The sequence below is a fragment of the Salvelinus alpinus genome, chromosome 23 (assembly GCF_045679555.1).
Source record: "Salvelinus alpinus chromosome 23, SLU_Salpinus.1, whole genome shotgun sequence".
In the NCBI taxonomy this organism is placed as follows: domain Eukaryota; kingdom Metazoa; phylum Chordata; class Actinopteri; order Salmoniformes; family Salmonidae; genus Salvelinus; species Salvelinus alpinus.
Genome location: NC_092108.1, coordinates 19,466,054 through 19,487,775, shown reverse-complemented (window position 1 = coordinate 19,487,775; position 21,722 = coordinate 19,466,054). Strand labels below are relative to the sequence as shown.

The 21,722-nt window shown below is 41.2% G+C and overlaps 1 protein-coding gene across 6 annotated transcripts; it reads left to right on the top strand.

The window, feature by feature from the left end:
* The first annotated feature begins 1,471 nt into the window (after window positions 1-1,471).
* LOC139550452 (apolipoprotein L2-like) lies at window positions 1,472-19,734 on the top strand. Of its 6 annotated transcripts, none has more exons than XM_071361367.1 (16): window positions 1,472-1,743; window positions 5,856-5,933; window positions 6,041-6,075; window positions 6,218-6,271; window positions 7,896-7,958; window positions 8,318-8,398; window positions 8,477-8,536; window positions 13,634-13,714; window positions 13,816-13,869; window positions 13,946-14,062; window positions 14,448-14,507; window positions 14,688-14,744; window positions 15,415-15,489; window positions 15,668-15,710; window positions 15,795-15,846; window positions 15,988-19,734. In XM_071361367.1, the coding sequence occupies exons 4-16, from the start codon at window positions 6,236-6,238 to the stop codon at window positions 16,961-16,963; spliced, it is 1,755 nt and encodes a 584-aa protein (XP_071217468.1). In that variant the 5' UTR covers window positions 1,472-1,743; window positions 5,856-5,933; window positions 6,041-6,075; window positions 6,218-6,235; the 3' UTR covers window positions 16,964-19,734. The 6 variants fall into 6 exon arrangements, with proteins under 6 accessions (XP_071217468.1, XP_071217467.1, XP_071217469.1 ...); XM_071361366.1 differs by having other exon boundaries at window positions 7,893-7,958; window positions 15,671-15,710; XM_071361365.1 differs by having other exon boundaries at window positions 1,473-1,743; window positions 7,893-7,958.
* Window positions 19,735-21,722: the final 1,988 nt, after the last annotated feature.

Genomic DNA, 21,722 nt, shown 5'->3' with positions numbered 1-21,722 from the left:
TTGATTATTGCACACGTGTACTTGAGAGTAGGCGTTCCCTAATGGAAAAAGGCAAATGAATGCTAGAATGCACCAATAGGATCTCACTAGCTCGTGCTTGGCTCTGCCCACCTCCTTGCTTGTTCTGCCCACTGATTAATTTGCTCCCATTGGAAACAGGCTGTGGTCTATCTTGGGTTAGTTATAAAAAATACTTCTTACAACGTTCAGTATTGGAAACGTGGATGTGGGTACACAGACCTGGGAGCAACTGCGGCCCCTTATGATGAGTTCAGATTTTTTGTGGCCCCCACCCCCATCAAAGTTGCCCATCCCTGTCCTATGCGGAGGCAACCAAAATAGTTTTGAAAGCCAATTACTTTGTTGAAGATATGTGTTGCAGTCCAAACTCAAAGTAGACAGCCCGACTCGGCCCTAAACCCTCAGCCCCTGAATGACGTTTTACATCATCACATCCGAATGTATCTTAAATGTCCCTTGCCCAAGCGAGGGAGAGTGATGATCGGAGGCAACGTCCTTGGTGAAAATCTTGAAATTGAGCCTAAAAACAACCAACCTGAAGCTATTAATGTACTTAGCAAGCTAACGTAGCTAGCCTGCACTCCTGTCAGGGAGTTAGCTAGCTACAGTTACACATAGCTGGCTAGCTAGTTTCATAGTTTGCTAATTTATTCCAATAAATGTCAGAATTCCAAAAAACATGTCTATGAAGCTAGCTATGTTTTATAGGCTCCTCAGTATGAGACTAAGCCAATTTGCAAACGCTACAATCAATTTCATCTATATACATTATTTAGCAAGCTAGCGTCATAATTTTATCTGACATGACTAAAATGCAGCCATGTTGATAATGTGACACTTTGCGGTCATCGGAGTATGACATGTGACTACAGTTTGCATTGAATTGTGTGTCAGATCAACCCCACAAGTGATCAAAGTTCTTTAGTCGCTCCCTCGAGCTAAATTGAGGGCCAAGGGGGCAATGTTGGTGAATTGGACCTCCACTTAAGGTGGCAATCAAACTGCATCCGGTTGCGACAGGGATTCCCCCGAGGGAAACTGGCTAGCACGAGAGCTGAGGGGGTGAAAATAACCTGTTTGGACTGCAGCCACGGTCGCTTCTGTGTCAAACAAGAGAACCGGATACGCTGTGGGTTAAAAAGGTGGATTTTGTAGCATTCATAGAAACTGTTATTAACTGTATGGCACAAATATCAAAGAAGTTGGACATCATTGTGGCTGCAGCTGAAAAGTATCTGGGACTTCAGGAGTTCACAGCGGAAGATCTACAAGGGGTATTGGCAATGGAAGATGTGTCACCCTTTTTTAAAAAGTGTTTTTGTTTTTGTTGTTGTTGGTAGTTTGTATGGATATTCCCCCCAACCCAAGAATGTTCCCATTTTTGGGATCTTTTTGTTTTCATCCCGCACATTAGGTGGCAGCAATACACCTTTTGGGTGTACTCTGCCAATAAACCTTAAAGAAGAAGTAATGGAAGCGAACATAGTTATTATTACATATGTGACGTAACACACTTTAGCTTGTGTTACAGCCTAGAAAGAAAAGTTCAACAACTGGTAAAGAATCAAGCCAACTGGTAGTCTAATAAACTGACGTCAGTGCGAGTCGAACAACTATTCAGCACAGCCTACATTTCAGCAACTTCTTTTACGATCGAAAAAGGCTGTCAACGCCTATATTGCTTGAAGATCACAGACAAACAACCAGTAGGCAGTTGTAATGGTAAGCGGCGAAGGGATTCATGTTGAAACTGTTTTGGTTATACGTTTAAGTGATGTTTTGATCTGTGGTGTCCGCAACAATGTGTTATTGGTAATTGGGAAAACAATGGTGTGCATTTTAAACTGACCATAAATTGCTCCTGTATAATGAGAGATAGTTAACATTTGTGTTGACAGGATCGGAAAGGGCGATGCCATTGTGGATTTGGAGTGCGAGGGAGAAGTCATGGTTAGCCCATCATAGCCCAATAATGGACTAAAGAAGCCTAAAGTTACTCCTTATCGTCAAAGGACATTAAATGTTCCGTTTATAGACGAAATGGCTCTGGAAGCCAAACCCGCTAAATACTCCATCTAAACATTAATCGAGTCTCAATTGCCTTACGGTTCTATATACATAAATCCCTCGACTTTCCTAACACATCAAAATAATTTCACAAATGCAAAATACACACATGGTTGATTTATGATTTATTTAAGCGTCATACACCTACCAGTACCCAGCCCACATGGGCTTACAAGACTACACATTTCCTTGTACTAAAAACAAAATAACATTTTACAAATTATAATAATCATGGCAGGTACAGCTACACTACACAAAAAGTAATTGTTTTAAAACATTTGCAGCCGTCAGTATTTTTTGCAGCGTCACACGGAACCCAAACCGGCTGCGCGCGTGCGCTATCGTGCATAAATGTATTTCACCCCCACCAAACGCAGGTTAAAATATCAAAACAAACTCTGAACCAATGACATTAATTTGGGGACAGGTCGAAAAGCATTAAACATGTATGGCTAGTTAGCTTGCACTTGCTAGCTAACGTTAATTTGTTCTATTTAGCTAGCTTGCTGTTGCTAGCTAATTTGTCCTGGGATATAAACGTTGAGTTGTTATTTTACCTGAAATGCACACGGACCTCTACTCCGACAATTAATCCACACACAAAACAGCCAACCGAATCGTTTCTAGTCTCTCTTCCTTCCAGGCTTTTTCATCTTTGAATTTATATGGTGATCAATCTAAACTTTCATTGTATTACCATGACAAACGGCAACAAAGTTCGTCTTTCAATCACCCACGTGGGTATAACCAATGGCACGTGGGTACCTGCTTCTATAAACCAATGAGGAGATGGGAGAGGCAGGACTTTCAGCGCGATTTGCATCAGAAATAGGAATGACTTCTATTTTAGCCCTTGGCGTCCCAGACCCTTGTTGGTAATTAATTGAATAACATGGATTTATAAATGTATTTTGCGACGCTACGTGTCCGGTCTGGTCAGTTTTCCGTTTACACACAGGTGTTCAGAGACGCAGATAGCTAATTAGCACAGGTAGTCCACTCTGTCTTCCGCCATTGGGGGCTATTTTATGGGTGCTGAAACCAGTCGTTTCATATAAAACCAAAATTGTTATGTCGGAGCTTCAGTAGTTGCTTCTCAACTCCATCCTAAATCGTTGAGTTTAATCATCTACTTATCGTGGGACTTATTTTAAGAGCCCCGAGGTCTTCTCTAAAAGGTAACGCAAATTACGGTACGGTTTTGGAAACATAAGGAATGTGTCTTTCGTATCGGAAAAAAGAGGGTATATTACGACACATCTTTTAGGGTTTCCGCACGGCCGTATCTTCATGTTACAGCGCGTGTTAACGGAAAACCGAGGCAGCCATCTGTGTTAATTGGCTATCTAGCGTGCTCGGAACATCTGTGTGTAAGCATACAGTGCATTCGGAAAGTATTCAGACCCCTTGCCTTATTCTAAAATGGATTCAAGTTTTTTTTAATCAACCTACACACAATACCCCATAATGACAAAGAAAAAACAGGTTTTTAGAAAATGTATAAAAAAAACAGAGAATTACATTTACATTACAGCCTCGATTCTTCCTGGGTATGACGCTACAAGCTTGGCACACCTGTATTTCCCCTCAATCTTTGTCAGCTTGGATGGGTAGTGTCGCTGCACAGCTATTTTCAGGTCTCTCCAGAGATGTTTGATCAGGTTCAAGTCCGGGCTCTGGCTGGGCCACTCAAGGACATTCCAAGACATGTCCCGAAGCCACTCCTGCATTGTCTTAGCTGTTTTCTTAAAGTTGTTCTCCTGTTGGAAGGTGAACATTTGCCCCAGTCTGAGGTACTAAGCTCTCTGGAGTAGTTTAATTATTATTATTATTTTTTACTTTAATCTGTTCATCTTCCCCTTGATCCTGACTAGTCTCCCAGTCCCTGCCACTGAAAAACATCTCCACAGCATGATGCTGCCACCACCATGCTACACTGTAGGGATGGTGCCAGGTTTGCTCCAGATGTGACGCTTGGCATTCAGGCCAAAGAGTTCAATCTTGATTTCATCAGACCTGAGAATCTTGTTTCTCATGGTCTGAGAGTCCTTTAGGTGCCTTTTGGCAAAGTCCAAGTGGGCAGTCATGTGCCTTTTACTGAGGAGTGGCTTCTGTCTGGCCACTACCATAAATGCCTGATTGGTGCTGCAGAGATGATTGTCCTTCTGGAAAGTTCTCCCATCGCCACAGAGGAATTCTGGAACTCTGTCAGAGTGACCATCGGGTTCTTGGTCACCTCCCTGACCAAGGCCCTTCTCCCCCGATTGCTCAGTTTGGCCGGGCGGCTAGCTCTAGGAAGAGTCTTGGTGATTCCAAACTTCTTCCATTTAATAATGATGGAGGCCACTGTGTTCTTGGGGACCTTCAATGCTGCAGATTTTTTTGGATACCTTTCGCCAGATTTGTGCCTCAACACAATCCTATCTTGGAGCTCTACGGACAATTCCTTTAGCCTCATGGCTTGGGTTTTTTTCTCTGACATGCACTGTCAACTGTGGGACCTTTATATAGACAGGCGTGTGCCTTTCCAAATCATGTCCGATCAATTGAATTTACCCCAGGTGGACTCCAATCCAGTTGTAGAAACATTTCAAGCATGATCAATGGAAACCGGATGCACCTGAGCTCAATTTCGAGTCTCATAGCAAAGGTTCTGAATACTTATGTAAGGTATTTCTGTTTATATGTAATACATTTGCAAAACAATTTAAAAACCTGTTTTCGCTTTGTCGTTAAGGGGTAGCGTGTGTAGATTGAGGAAAACAATTTAATGAATTTTAAAATAAGGCTGTAACAAAATGTGGAAGATGTCAAGGGGTCTAAACTTTCTGAATGCACTGTAACTGGGGAGGGAGTGTAGTTCGTCAACTGGAGGCACACAGAGCATATGGATCTGTGCAAAACTGCTATAGTAAGTGTGTATTTTTATTTGAAAGATTCTTTCTCGCTGTTATGAATGTGAAAGATAAGGGGCATATCGTCATATGTTTCGAAAACCGCTTTGCAAGCTATGATTGACACGTTTTTCTAAACGATAAAACCTAGCGTTGAAATTGTAGTTCACACTGAGCCAACCTTGGGCAAGTTTTTTTGTTGTTGTTGAGAGTTAAATTATGGTGAAACTGAGTATCCTACATATTGATACGAACAACCCAACACCTAGCGACCTCGTCAAGGGGTTAACTGTTGCTGGACCTGGGTTCGAGTCCTGGTCGGGGCTACCCCGCGAATTCACTACACTGGTGTCGGAAGTGGGAGGGTGCCCGTTAGGCCATCGGAGAGGTGTGCACATGAGGGACTTGGTATAGTATTGAAATGCGGGGACATTCTTTCCCAAAGGAAGAGAGTATAATGTAGTGACCAACCCAACACCTAGCAACCTCGTCAAGACCTCTTGGCATAACGGTTAAGGTGTTGGCTTGACAGTCGCTGGATCCGGGCTCGAGACCCGGTTTGGGCTACCCCCCGAATTCGCTACAATAGGTTTTCTTTAATACAAGAACCATAACCATTGACCAAACCTTCTGTGTATTTTTCTAAATCCTCTGTGAATGAATCCACAATGAGCAGCCTAGTGTGTAAAGAGGGCAGTGCTGTTATGTGACACAATATATATTTCTCACACACACACACACAATCTTTACCAGGAAAAATAAGGAAAATTCACTGGGATCCTCTAAACCAGGAGAATGCTCAGTACCTGTGCAGGTGATAGTGCTATCAATATTTATACTTTTTTATGATATTGATGGCATCTTTAATTGCAGGAAAAGTAGAAGGCTGAAAACACGTCAGGATCAAAGGAGAATCTCACCTCTTCTGAAAAACACTCTAAAACCAAAGAGGTAAGCATTTTGGTAGAATTTGTTGCTGTACTCTTTATTCATCAATATGGAATCTCAAAACTCAGAATGTACTTAACTGGTAACTGTAAAACATGTGTCCATTTCAGCCAGCAGTGACAGTCTCTCAGACAAGACCTCAAAGGTGAGGCTGGTGTTACACAATGCAACTTGCCTCCAGTTTGTTTTGCATGCAACTAAGTTGCATTTGGATCGCTTCATATAACACCCCCAGCAAATAATAAGCAGCTTTTAATTTGTCTTTTTTATGTGTCTTTATCTGTCAGAACAAACTGGTTGGAGCCATGAACAAGCTGAATCCTTTTAAATCAACTCCCAAAGTAAGACAGCATAGCTGTTGTACTAGCCAATGAGATTACACTAATAAGATCCCTCCAGAAAAAAACAGATTTCACTTGTAGAAAATCACATGATTTCGTGTGAAATTTCAATTCACGTGAAACTCATGTGGTTTTTCCATAGGTGGTGCTTATTTTCTTTCAATATCATATGATAGTTTGAACTATGAAGATAGAGTAATTTCATTTATAACGATGCTTGAGACTGATAGTTTGAGCTGAATATGGTGGCAACATCTACAGCCCGAGAACAAACATACTGAACAAAAATATAAATGCAACAATTTCTATGATTTTACTGAGTTACAGTTTATATAAGGAAATCAGTCAATTTAAATAAATAAATTAGGCCCTAATCCATAGATTTCACTTGACTGGGAATACAGATATGCATCTGTTGGTCACAAAAATGTGTCAATTAACTTTTTGTCCTGAATACGAAGTCTTATGTTTGGGGCAAATTAAATACAATACATTACTGAGTACCGCTCCATATTTTCAAGCATAATGGTGGCTGCATCATGTTACTGGTATGCTTGTAATCGTTAAGGACAGGGGAGTTTTTCAGGATAAACAAAGAAATGCAATGGAGCTAAGCACAGGCAAAATCCTAGAGGAAACCTGGTTGTCTGCTTTCCACCAGACACTGGGAGATAAATGAACTTTTCAGCAGGATAATAACCTAAAACACAAGGCCAAATCTACAGTGGAGTTGCTTACCAAGAAGACGGTGAATGTTTGAGTGGCAGAGTTAGTTTTGACATAAATCTGCTTGAAAAACTATGGCAAGACTTAAATTGGTTGATTATTGCTAGACAACCATTTAACAGAACTTGAAGAATTTTGAAAAGAATAACGGGCAAATATTGTACAATCCAGGTGTGCAAAGCTCTTAGAGACTTACCCAGAAAGATTCACTGCCAAAGGTGACTCTAACATGTATTTACTCAGGGGTGTGAATACTTATGTAAATTATATTTGTTTCATTTTCAATAAATTAGCTAACAATTCTAAAAACATGTTTTCACTTTGTCATGATGCGGTTTTGTGTGTGTGTGTATATATAAAAAAAAATAGATTTAATCCATTTTGAATTCAGGCTGTAACACAACAAAATGTGGAGTAAGTCAAGGGTTATGAATACTTTCTGAAGGAACTGTATATAAGGAACCAGGATCAGATGTTGAAGAGCCACCTGCCACCACAGAAAAGCTTGCCAGCCACAAACATTCCTATGCACGGCCCTGTTCATCTGTTACTGTTCCTGTTTCATTGTGTAATTCAAGTCATATTGCATGTCATTTATTTCTGTCCGAATTTCCATGGAGCCCTATCAAAACTGAATCCATTCTGCTCTTTAACTACAGTAAATATTTCAATGAATTTAATTAACTGTTGGTGGTGGTGCTTGTATCAATGATTATGATTTTTGTGAAATGTTCGTTAGGATTATGATGGCGTGATGTTTTCAAAGTCGTGATAGTTGCGGTTTGTGTTGTTGGTGGTTTTGAGTTCAGTGCAAGTGGTGATGCTGCAGAGATGTGTTAATGAATATGGTGAGAAGGATGATCCCTTTAAAATAACAATGACTTTCCTTGTTCAGAAGGACAATGAAGATACAAAATTACTCGGGGACAAGGAGAGGCAGGAAGAGGAAAAGCAAAAAACAGTGAGTTTGTTACATAATTTATACCACACACACTTGTTCTACTATCCTAGCGGGGACCTAAAATTGATTTCCATTCAAAATCTTATTTACCCTAAACCTAACCATAATTCTAATTCTAAACATAACTGAAAATAGCCTTTGTGATTGTGGGGACATTGGAAATGTTCTTTGTTTTACTATCCTTGTGGGGAGGATAGAAGAACAAGACCATACACACAATCAAAGTTGCTTTTCTCTTTCGAAAGTCCCCTCTCTTCCTTGTCTCCACCTTTTCCTAAAGTTCCCACCAGCCTTTGCGTCTCTAACTCTCACAAAGTCACAGGAACAGAACAGTGATTGACTGTGAGTGTCCTTGTCAGGTCAAAAGCAATCTGATCCAGAGAGAGAGGAAGGAGAGAACTGAAACACAGCCGGCAGTTCCTCCCAGACCCACTGAAGAGGTAGGCAAACTGCTCCTCCTTACCGTATGTCAAATGTTTTATATATCTCTGCTGAGGTTGTCTGTCACCTCTCCACAGGAGCTGAAGGATATAGCCTTACATGACAGACTGAAGAAGAGAGAGACGGACGACAATCAGGTATGGTTTACACCAGTCATCTTCATTTTTGGATGTGTGTTATCTATAGTGGGTCTGAATTTAATTAGAGGTTCAAAGATCATACTACCAAGACTTACTAATCTCTCACCATTAACATGGGGAGGTTAGCATGTCATGGAAGCATCCACATTAGCGCTGTCCCGGACAAAAAAATAAATACATATTAGTTGTCCGAAAGTCATCTGTTCGATTCACCATTTTTTTTAACGAGTACGTTTCCCTATATAGACACTCTGTGTTTAAATAAAATCAACTAAATGCATTGAGCTTGTCTAATGCTTTTTTTGATGAAATAAAACACAAATGACTCGAGGGAGCCAGAGATCAACATAATCTGAAGAAATCCTAAACTTGACCCAACCATTCTCCCTCTCCTGCTGGCTTTTGCAGATTCTGCCATTACTCTCCTAAAGTTGCCGGTAATTGGCTAAATGAGGAGTCGGCAACCTTTCTCATGTGGAATGCCAATTTATCTTACTATTTCTACCGACCTGTGTGCCAGTTGTGGTTTTCATAAGCACATTGTGGAACAGTTTTGTTTATAATAACGTCTTCATATCTCAAAGTCATTGTCATGTGATTAATCAAAATTCTATCAAAATTTGAATAAAAATTATACAAACCTAAAGTGACTTCTATTGCCATTGCCAACTATGTAAAAGCATTGCCTACATAAAAACAACAAATAAAAACATTGCAGCCTGCAAGTAGAAAATATTCTGATTAAAAAAAAAAAGACAAGAACCTATAAATCACATTGGATATGCATGGCTTGTCTGCAATGAACTTGAATTTTTTTATCAACTATTAACTTTGGTCTGGCCTAATGCTTGCGCTAACGAACTTGCAACATGGTATAAAATATTCTGGGAGCTCAGTTTCTGTGCCAGTGAGCTCAGGACAGACACAGCTGTAGGCTGTTTACGCAAGGGATATGAAACAGTGCTTGACTTGGGCAGGAGCTCACTAGAGCTGAGTACCGACACCTCAAATGCTCTACTGCTTGAGCTCCTGTTCCTCTTATAGAATATTAGCTCAAAAGGATTGTGGAGCTCATGTACTTAAACAGTACCAGAACCTATTTGTCTAAGTCATGCACTGATAAGTTATCAGGTAGGTCTATTTGATGACGTTTCCACTGGATCGGAGCATGACATTTTCCCCTTTCACGCTGAGTGGTTATCAAAAGGGAGAGAGCTGGGGGGGATCAAATACATTGAGGAATTATTGTCATTCTCAATGGATGTAAAAACAGACTTTGTTTGCTTGCTATTTAGGTGAAGAAAACATTACTTTGAGAAGCTCTACAGCCAATCAGAAATACTATCAGATCCCCAAATGGGCACATTCCTATTCCTACATTTGCGAGCAGGCCAGGTAGCCTACAGGCCTACTTCTAAGTGTAAACAAACTCCAAGTGGGCTGTCGTGTGCCTTTTACTGAGGAGTGGCTTCTGTCTTTCCACCACCATAAAGGCCTGATTGGTGGAGTGCTGCAGGAATGGTTGTCCTTCTGGAAGGTTCTCCCATCTCCACAGAGGAACTCTAACTCTGTCAGAGTAACCATCGAGTTCTTGGTCACCTCCCTGACCAAGGCTCTTCTCCCCCGATTGCTCAGTTTGGCCGGGTGGCCAACTCTAGGTAGAGTCTTGGTGGTTCCAAACTTCTTCCATTTAAGATGGATGGAGGCAACTGTGTTTTTGGTGACCTTCAATGCCGCATACATTTTTTGGTACCCTTCCCCAGATCTGTGCCTCGGCAAAATCCTCTCTCAGAGCTCTACAGACAATTCCTTCGACCTCATGGCTTGGGTTTTGCTCTGACATGAACTGTCAATGGTGGGACCTTATCTAGACAGGTGTGTGCCTTTCCAAATTATGTCCAATCAATTTAATTTACCACAGGTGGACACCAAGTTGTAGAAAAATCCCAAGCATGATCAATGGAAACAGGATGCACCTGAGCTCAAGTTCGAGTCTCATAGGCAAAGGGTCTGAATACGTACAGTACCAGTCAATGGTTTTTCTTTGTTTTTACTATTTTCTATATTGTGGAATAATAGTGAAGACATCAAAACCATTAAATAATACATATGGAATCATGTAGTAAGCAAAAAAGTGTTAAACAAATCTACATATTTTATATTTGAGATTCTTCAAAGTAGCCACCCTGATGACAGCTTTGCACACTCTTGGCGTTCTCTCAACCAGCTTCACCTGGAATGCTTTTTCAACAGTCTTCACTGTCAACTGCGTTTTATTTTCAGCAAACTTAACATGTGTAAATATTTGTATGAACATAAGATTCAACAACTGAGACATAAACTGAACAAGTTCCACAGACATGTGACTAACAGAAATGGAATAATGTGTCCCTGAGCAAAGGGGTGGTCAAAATCAAAAGTAACAGTCAGTATCTGGTGTGGCCACCATCTGCATTAAGTACTGCAGTGCATCTCCTCCTCATGAACTGCACTGTGATATGTTACCCCACTCTTCCACCAAGGCACCTGCAAGTTCCCGGACATTTCTGGGGTAAATGGCCCTAGCCTTCACCCTCCGATCCATCAGGTCCCAGACGTGTTCAATGGGATTGAGATCCGGGCTTTTCGCTGGCCATGGCAGAACACTGACATTCCTGTCTTGCAGGAAATCATACACAGAATGAGCAGTATGGCTGGTGGCATTGTCATGCTGGATGGAGGGTCATCTCAGGATGAGCCTCTTTTAGTGTCCTAAGTTTTCATAACTGTGACTGTTAGTGTCTTAACCACTGTTCCACAGGTGCATGTTCATGTTTATGGTTCATTGAAAAAGCATAGGAAACAGTGTTTAAACCCTTTACAATGAAGATCTGTGAAGTTATTTGGATTTTTACGAATTATCTTTGAAAGACCTGGTCCTGAAAAAGGGAAAACATTTTGTTGCTGTGTTTGTGTGTGTGTATATATACATATACGTATATGTGACCGCCAAACCGGTCATGCTGGAGGATGTTGCAGGCAGCAGAACGTTCTCCACGGCGTCTCCAGACTCTGTCATGTCTGTCACATGTGCTCAGTGTGAACCTGCTTTCATCTGTGAAGAGCGAATGGCAGTGGCGAATTTGCCAATCTTGGTGTTCTCTGGCAAATGCCAAACGTCCTGCACGGTGTTGGGCTGTAAGCACAACCCCCACCTGTGGACGTCGGGCCCTCATACCACCCTCATGGAGTCTGTTTCTGACCGTTTGAGCAGACACATGCACATTTGTGGCCTGCTGGAGGTCATTTTGCAGGGCTCTGGCAGTGCTCCTCCTGCTCCTCCTTGCACAAAGGCGGAGGTAGCGGTCCTGCTGCTGGGTTGTTGCCCTCCTACGGCCTCCTCCACGTCTCCTGATGTACTGGCCTGTCTCCTGGTAGCGCCTCCATGCTCTGGACACTACGCTGACAGACACAGCAAACCTTCTTGCCACAGCTCGCATTGATGTGCCATCCTGGATGAGCTGCACTACCTGAGCCACTTGTGTGGGTTGTAGACTCCGTCTCATGCTACCACTAGAGTGAAAGCACCGCCAGCATTCAAAAGTGACCAAAACATCAGCCAGGAAGCATAGGAACTGAGAAGTGGTCTGTGGTCACCACCTGCAGAACCACTCCTTTATTGGGGGTGTCTTGCTAATTGCCTATAATTTCCACCTTTTGTCTATTCCATTTGCACAACAGCATGTGAAATTTATTGTCAATCAGTGTTGCTTCCTAAGTGGACAGTTTGATTTCACAGAAGTGTGATTGACTTGGAGTTACATTGTGTTGTTTAAGTGTTCCCTTTATTTCTTTGAGCAGTGTGTGTATATATATATATATATATATGCGTGTATATGTACACACATATATATATATTTCTATACATATATATGCGTATGTGTGTATATATATATATATATATATATATATATATGCGTATGTATATATATATATATGCGTGTATATACACACACATATATATATTTATATACACATATATACAGTATATCACAAAAGTGAGTACACCCCTCACATTCTTTTTAAATATTTGAGTATATCTTTTCATGTGACAACACTGAACAAATGACACTTTGCTACATTGTAAAGTAGTGAGTGTACAGCTTGTATAACAGTGTAAATTTGCTGTCCCCTCAAAATAACTCAACACACAGCCATCCATGTCTAAACCGCTGGCAACAAAAGTGAGTACAACCCCTAAGTGAAAATGTCCAAATTGGGCCCAATTAGCCATTTTCCCTCACCGAGGGAGGGAAGTCCCAGTCTGCTTGTCTTCAGCAAACTGTTTGCGGGCTTTCTTGTGCATCATCTTTAGAAGAGGCTTCCTTCTGGGACTTCCTTCTCTACCCATGACTCACTTTTGTGATATACTGTGTATATATATATATATATACATGTATACATATATACATGTATGTGTATATATATGTTTGTGTATATATATATGTATATGTGTGTGTTTCTATGTGTGTATGTGTGTGTATATATACGCGCTACTGCTTGACAAAAGAAAATCTTGGTCGACCAACAACCTATCGACCAAACAATCGACCCGTTGACTAATTGGGGTCATCCCTAATCCACATTAACGTGTTTAGAAACTTCTATTCTTATTTACAATAAAAATGACTCCAAAATGACACAATCCATTAATTTCTATTGGGCACTAAATCTGAAACACAACTAAAATAAACTGCAAATGCATCCAAGCTTGATGTTGTCATTGCATTCTAGGACCAAATGCTAAACTTTTGACAACTTTATTTATAAGATTATTTAGGGGTGTCAATTTTGACCCCCTACCCTTTTTGAGAAAAAATAACTATTACTTGTTAACAAAGTCTTTCTGAATAATTGTTTTAGTATAAAATAATATAATGGAGCATACAATATAGCTCAGTATTTGAATTGTTTATTTTATACAATTATTACTGCTCATCTTTATCAAGGATGTCAATCATTTCTGACCCCTCTGTATATGTACCGTACCGGTATCTCTGTTTAATTAATGCACAATTGAGATTGTGACTATATTCGTCCTTCTGACTATTTCAGGCTAACCGTAATATGATGCCGAGTGAGAGGAAAGGGAAAACTGCTGAAACTCCAGTGGTTCCTCCTCGACCCACAGAAGAGGTAGGCTTGGATGATTTGACTGATCAGGATTTATAATCGTATCTATCAGTTATCCTGTGTCATGGTGGCTCTTATAGGAGGATTTTGTCTTATGTTTCCAGGAGATAAACAGACCAGCCAGACGTGGTCAGCAAAATGCAAAAAAAGACAATCCGGTAAGCGCACGCACATACGCTCACACACCATACACACACACGCACACTCACTCCTTATCTGTAATTTATTTTCTAGGACCAATGTGATGATGAATGCCTTAAAGAGGGTGAATCTCTCTTCCCGGTGGTAAAAGAGGAGGGAGAGAACAAGGACGAAGGAGAGGCCGTGGTTAAACCTACAGATAGCACATCAGTAAGAGTTTGTTTTCATTTTATTTTCTACATCCCTCTCGGCGTGTATCCACAAAGCTTCTCGGAGTAGGAGCGCTGATCTAGGATCAGTTTGGGCTTTTAGAACGTAATGAATATGATTTATATTGACAGGTGGGATCCTGATCCTAGATAAGCACTCATACTCTGATACGCTTTAGGAATACGGGCACAGTACTCTATCCTTGCTGTGTCCATGCAAATATCAGGGTTTCACTTCAATTCAGTTAAGATTATTCCATGATTAAATGCCGGTATTTTCCAGATTTTCTCAATGTTTCTAACAGACACTATGAGGTAACCAAATTAACACTTCCCTTTACTTGCCCTTTGCGTTAATGTATTGATTTGTATTCTATTGTTCTTAGGCCAAGATGCGAGAACCCACGAGACACAATCCATTCATGCCACGCGGTGCTGGAGGCAAGGTAACGTTCAAACCTCTATTTTCATGCACACACATCTGTTGATCTCCCATTGTGTACATTGTAGTTCCCTTCCTCCAGGTGTTAACTATGGTTTACAATATGCATGTTATGGTTCCGTTGTGGGATAACTGTTAGTCCTCTAGTGTAAAAGTTATTATTTTTGATTTGTGTCTGTTTCAGGGTAAAACCAAGAAGCGTGAACCCCAGCAGGGAGCTTCAGGCAGTGACTCAACAGAGGTAGCTCTGCACCCTGACACTCCTACTAACACTGTTCTGCCAGATACCGGTACTGTTTTAATGGATATCTACTGTACAACCGTCACTCCTGAGGTTTTGTTTGTGTATGCGATGGCTTGACTGCCACAGCTAACAGACTGTAAAGTGGCCCAGGATTGCAAAATGGCCGTCACATGAGGTCTATTAGATGACTAGCTCTTTTTTTCTCGGTCACTGGAAGGATTTCCCCACACGGTATTCTCTGACTCCCAACTAAGAAAAGGATGTTCTTTTTTAAATCTTCTGTTCTTTTTTCTTTCTATCTCTACCTACCAAACACCCAGCCACACCACCTCGCCCCTTACTTTGCATTGTGAATTGATTAGATTGCTATTTGCGTAAACTTGTTCCCCTGCTTCCTGTTTCTTTGAACCCTGGAAGATTTTAGATGCTCCACTTCTGCAAAACAGCAGAGAAAGGAACTGAAATCCAAAATCGCAACTTGAAATCTGAAACTGACCACGTATTTTCTCATTTCTGGCCAGTGAATCTGATCTCTGATTAATTGTCTCTATATCTTGGTTGCTACACTGGCAGCAAAAACATTGGTTTGCCAAGAAATATTCTACTTTTCTTTAGTGTGTAGAATGTATACATAACAGCATGTCATTTATCACCCCTGCCCTCTCAGAACAAAGGTGGAAATAAATCATTATTCGACCAATTGGAGGTATTCCGTATTAATCCAGCGGAGCCAGAGCAGCAGGTTGGTTTCTGTAAACAATGTTAATAATATCAATCTGTGCTCTTAAATACCCACAGATTTACTTTTCACTCTTGGTTTCCTCTCACTAACTGCCACGGAGTTGTGCATTTGATTTAAATAGATTTTTGATTGAAAAGTATGACTTTCTGAAGCTGATTTAGGAAAATGTGTGTCTCAGCAGAATATGGATGGCCTGATGGAGTGGTGGAGCACAGTGGAGCGTGAGTCCGAAACATGCACACAGTACTGGCGTAGGGGTATTCCTTAAACTTGATCCAAATGATGCCCTTTCTCTTTTGCTGCAGAGTGGGAAGACATGCCTCAAGAGGATGACATGACTGAAAAAGAGGAGGCCAAGTAAGTGATTCCTTATGTTGGGTGTTACCTTATGTGCGTGCACCTGTATAGAACAGCCATGTTATAAAGCTGGTAAATGGGTACATCATACTATAGTAAGTAAGCATGGATAATACTAATTCATCTAAACTTGTTTTCCAGGGTGTTTGCAGTAACAGCTGAGAAGGTGCAGAAAGGTATCCGTGTGTTCAACAAGCTCTTCTCAGAGCGTGCAGAGAGCCTGTGGCAGCACGTCATTGACCTTAACAGCATTGCAGACGCCCTCGACTGTTTCAACAAGAAGACTAAGATCGCCCAAATCACTGGCGGTTCCACCAGTGCGGTAGGAGGCGTATGTACCATTGTAGGCCTCGCCCTGGCCCCTGTCACCTTCGGAACCTCCCTGATTGTCACGGCGGTGGGGCTGGGCGTGGCCACGGCGGGCGGCCTCACCACGGCTGGAGCCGGAATCTCCAACACGGTCAACAACTCCATGGACCGCAAGAAGGTGGAGGCCATCGTGACGGACTACCAGGAGAAGATAACCGACATCAACAAGTGCATGCTGTTCATCAAGCAGGGGATTGAGAGTCTGCGCAGGTTCGACCTACTGAAGATGAAGAAGCATGCATACAACCGCGACTTCCCGGGCCTCAACAACATCTACGAGGATGGCGCCATGGCTGGAAAGGCCATCCTCATTAACGCCAATGAGATGATGCGTGTGGTGCAGATAGCCAACGTGGCGGGCAGCACCGCGGCCAGAGCTGTCCAGATTGCCAGCATGGCCACCGGAGTGCTCACCGGCCTCTTTGTGGGCATGGACATCTACTTTGTGGCCAAGGACTCCAAGGAGCTGAAGAAGGGAGCCAAGTCAGAGTTTGCAGCCAAGATCAGGGAGGTGGCGACCCAGCTGCATGATGGACTGGTGGAGCTCAATGGCATACGGGTTGAGCTGCAGTCCTCAGATCCAGGCAACACCAATGAGACTAACACCCAAAACACAGATAATACCAATTACAGCAAAAAAACGGACGTCTCTGATGACGATATTGACAACTATAAAACCTCTGACAACAAAAGCATTGTTGACAACAGCAATACTTCAGATAACAGCTATAAGACCAGAAAATCCTAAACTGTATTTCCAACCCATCTCTACAACGACACATCCTGTCAGCATTAACACTACTAGTAGCAACGTGGCTCTGATTCCTAAGTCTCTCTTTCATAGCACAAGCACCCATGCCTGAAACATTTTTTGTTACAGACTGCAAAAATAGAACCAGATAATATCTCCAGTCATCACTGGCTTGGGTTAAGAACTGTTATTTAAACTTACCTCTGTAATATCTAACAAAATATTATATTGTACGACGAGCCCATGTCCACATTTTCCCTTGTCTTGCCCCATAGAGTTGTATTGTAGTTGTGCGCATTGTGCCTGTCTCGACAATATTATCTACAGGACTTTATGAAAAGTAAGGGTTGTAAGTTAAATCTGTTTGTTCATGGGGGCAGGAAACAGTTCACAGATGAAAATTATGGAAATATGTTAAAAAAAACATGACATACATTCTCATGCTCATTATGGAAGGGATCATTGTATCTATATTTTCTAATACAGACTAATGTAAAAAGCAAAACGTAATATTTTAAAGTTCAGCCAAATATTTTGATGGTTTTGATTTTTGATAGAGATACACACACAATCTTTATACATATCTATGGTACAATACATACACATACAGTACCAGTCAAAGGTTTGGACACCTACTCATTCAAGGGTTTTTCTTTATTTTTACTGATTTCTATTATTGTAGAATAATAGTGAATACATCAAAACTATGAAATAACACAGATGGAATCATGTAGTAATCAAAAAAGTGTTAAAATATATTTTGATTTGTTTATGCTTCGGAAAGTATTCAGACCACTTGACTTTTTCCACATTTTGTTACGTTACAGCCTTATTCTAAAATTGATTAGTCCCCCCCCCCCCTCAATCTACACACAATACCCCATAATGACAAAGCAAAAACAGGTTTTTAGAACATTTTGCTAATTTATCGGCAGCAATTACAGCCTTGAGTCTTCTTGGGTGTGACGCTACAAGCTTGGCACACCTGTATTTGGGGAGTTTCTCCCATTCTTCTCTGCCGATCCTCTTAAGCTCTGTCAGGTTGGATGGGGAGCATGGCTGCACAGCTATTTTAGGTCTCTCCAGAGACATTCGATCGGGTTCAAGTCCGGGCTCTGGCTCCTGTGTTGTCTTGGCTGTGTGATTAGGGTCATTGTCCTGTTGGAAGGTGAACCTTTGCCCCAGGCTGAGGTCCTGAGTGTTCTGGAACAGGGTTTCATCAAGGATCTCTCTGTACTTTGCGCCATTACATCTTTGCCTTGATCCTGACTAGTCTCCCAGTCCCTGCTGCTGAAAAACATCCCCACAGCATTATGCTGCCACCACGCTTCACCGTAGGTATGGTGCCAGGTGTCTTCCAAACGTGATGCTTGGCATTCAGGCCAAAGAGTTCAATCTTGGTTTCATCAGACCAGAGAATCTTGTTTCTCATGGTCTGAGAGTCTTTAGGTGCCTTTAGGAAAACTACAAGTGGGCTGTCATGTGCCTTTTACTGAGTAGTGGCTTCCATCTGGCCACTCTTCCATAAAGGCCTGATTGGTGGAGTGCTGCAGAGATGGTTGTCCTTCTGGAAGGTTCTCCTATCTCCACAGAGGAACTCTAGAGCACTGTCAGAGTGACCATCGGGTTCTTGGTCACCTTCCTGACCAAGGCCCTTCTCCCCCGATTGCTCAGTTTGGCAGGGCAGCCAGCTGTAGGAAGAGTCTTGGTGGTTCCATTTAAGAAAGATGGAGGCAACTGTTTAGAAAGCACTTTTGCTACACCTGCCATAACAGCTGCTAAATATGTCTATGTGACCAATACAATTTGATTTCTTGGGGACCTTCAATGCTTCAGAATATTTTTGGTATCCTTCACCAGATCTATACAACACAATCCTGTCTCGGAGCTCTACGGACAATTCCTTCGACCTCATGGCTTGGTTTTTGCTCTGACATGCACTGTCTGGTGGGACCTTATATAGACAGGTGTGTGCCTTTCCAAATCATGTCAAATCAATTGAATTTAACACAGGTGTACTCCAAGTTGTAGAAACATGTCAAGTATGATCAATGGAAAAACCATTCACCTGAGCTTAATTTCGATTCTCATAGCAAAGGGTCTGAATACTTATGTAAACAAGGTATTTGATTTTTGTTTTGAATAAATTAGCAAAAATGTATAAACCTGTTTTCACTGTCATTATGGGGTATTCTGTGTAGATTGCTGAGGGGAAAAAAAGTCAAGGAGTCTGAATACTTTCCAAAGGCACTGTATATCTCTGTGGGGTAGGGGTTTAGTCACTATTTTATTCCTAAGAAAACATTGCTAATTGTATTGCTTCATTTTTATGTCAGTCGGGGGAATATGAATTCATATTGAAACTTTCAGGTTTTTAATTAAGTCTAACTTTTATTTTAGATTAGGAATGAATGTTCTATTACTGAGTAGTGCCTTACTCATTTATATGAAGTCTTATATAAATGAGGTCTCACTTTAGGATTATTCTATTTTCCTGTCTTAGATTGGAAAGGTCTCAGCTGCTATGCAATTCAGTCCCTGTGTCTCCCCTGTCTCCTTCACTTGTGTGTGGTACTGATGCTGGATAAGTGATCTCTCCCTCTTTCTCTTTTACTCACTGACAAACTGGAGATGCCTCTTACAATGGGCAGGGTCTGAGATAATTTTTCATTTGTCAACTTTAGGAACCGTTTTTGTTTTGCAATGTAATATTTATCTAAAGAGTATATGAAATGTAATGAGTTGCTAATAAACTTATGTATTATACAGTTTAATTTGTTTAATTTTAAGGAACAGGGTTACAGACACTTCCCTCGTTCTGCCTCTGCTGCTGTGTCATGCCTTAGATACTGTATTTGTTCAACAAATGGCCAAGCTCATTTATCAAATTGCCCTCTATAGCAATGTTTTCTGTAGCAAGGTGGAAGGCAGTGTGTGTATCTCTGTGTGTTGGACTTGAAAGGCAAAGATTGTAAAAAGATAAGCCATTGATTTAGTGGTTGCAGGGAAAGGGGACATGTATGGTTGAAGTCGGAAGTTTACATACAGCTAAGCCAAATGCATTTAAACTCAGTTTTTCACAATTCCTGACAATTAATCCTCGTAAAAATTCACAATTTTAGGTCAGTTAGGATCACCACTTTATTTTAAGAATGTGAAATGTCAGAAGAATAGTAGAGAGAATGATTTATTTCAGCTTTTATTTCTTTCATCACATTCCCAGTGGGTCAGAAGTTTACATACACTCAATTAGTATTTGGTAGCATTGCCTTTAAATTGTTTAACTTGGGTCAAATGTTTCAGGTACCCTTCCACAAGCTTCCCACAATAAGTTGGGTGAATTTTGGCCCATTCCTCCTGACGGAGCTGGTGTAACTGAGACAGGTTTGTAGCCCTCCTTGCTCGCACACACTTTTTCAGTTCTGCCCACAAATGTTCTAAAGGATTGAGGTCAGGGCTTTGTGATGGCCACTGCAATACCTTGACTTTGTTGTCCTTAAGCCATTTTGCCACAACTCTGGAAGTTTGCTTGGGGTCATTGTCCATTTGGAAGAACCATTTAACTTTTGACCCAAGCTTTAACTTCCTGACTGATGTCTTGAGATGTTGCTTCAATATATCCACATAATTTTCCTGCCTCATGATGCAATCTATTTTGTGAAGTGCACCAGTCCCTACTGCAGCAAAAGGACCACCACAACCAACATGATGCTGCCACCCCCGTGCTTCACGGTTGGAATGGTGTTCTTCGGCTTGCAAGCGTCCCCCTTTTTCCTCCAAACATACGATGGTCATTATGACCAAACGGTTCTATTTTTGTTTCATCAGACCAGAGGACATTTCTCCAAAAAGTACGATCTTTGTCCCCATGTGCAGGTGCAAACCGTAGTCTGGCTTTTTTATGGCGGTTTTGGAGCAGTGGCTTCTTCCTTGCTGAGCAGCCTTTCAGGGTATGTTGATATAGGACTAATTTTACTGTGGATATAGATACTTTTGTACCTGTTTCCTCCAGCATCTTCACAAGGTCCTTTGCTGCTGTTCGGGGATTGATTTGCACTTTTTGCACCAAAGGACATTCATCTCTAGGAGACAGAACGCGTCTCTTTCCTGAGCGGTAGGATGGCTGCGTGGTCCCATGGTGTTTATACTTGCGTACTATTGTTTGAACAGATGAACGTGGTACCTTCAGGCAATTTGGAAATTGCTCCCAAGGATGAAGCAGACTTGTGGAGGTCTGCAAATGTTTTTCTGAGGTCTTGGCTGTTTTCTTTTGATTTTCACATGATGTCAAGCAAAGACACACTGAGTTTGAAGGTAGACCTTGAAATACATTCACAGGTACACCTCCAATTGAATCAAATTATGTAAATTAGCCTATCAAAAGCTTCTAAAATCATGACATAATTTTCTGGAATTTTCCAAGCTCTTTAAAGGCACAGTCAACTTAGTGTATGTAAACTTCTGACCCACTGGAATTGTGATACAGTGAAATGATCTGTAAACAATTGTTGGAAAAATTACTTGTCATGCACAAAGTAGATGTCCTAAACGACTTGCCAAAACTATAGTTTGTTAATTAACAAGAAATTTGTGGAGTGGTTGAAAAACAAATTTTAATGACTCCAACCTAAGTGTATGTAAACTTATGACTTCAACTGTAAGTCAATGAAAACAACCACCTATCTCTTTATGTTTTGCTTCTGAAAATCTAAGATAAGGCCAGATGATCCACAGACCTATGTTTACCAGAACATTG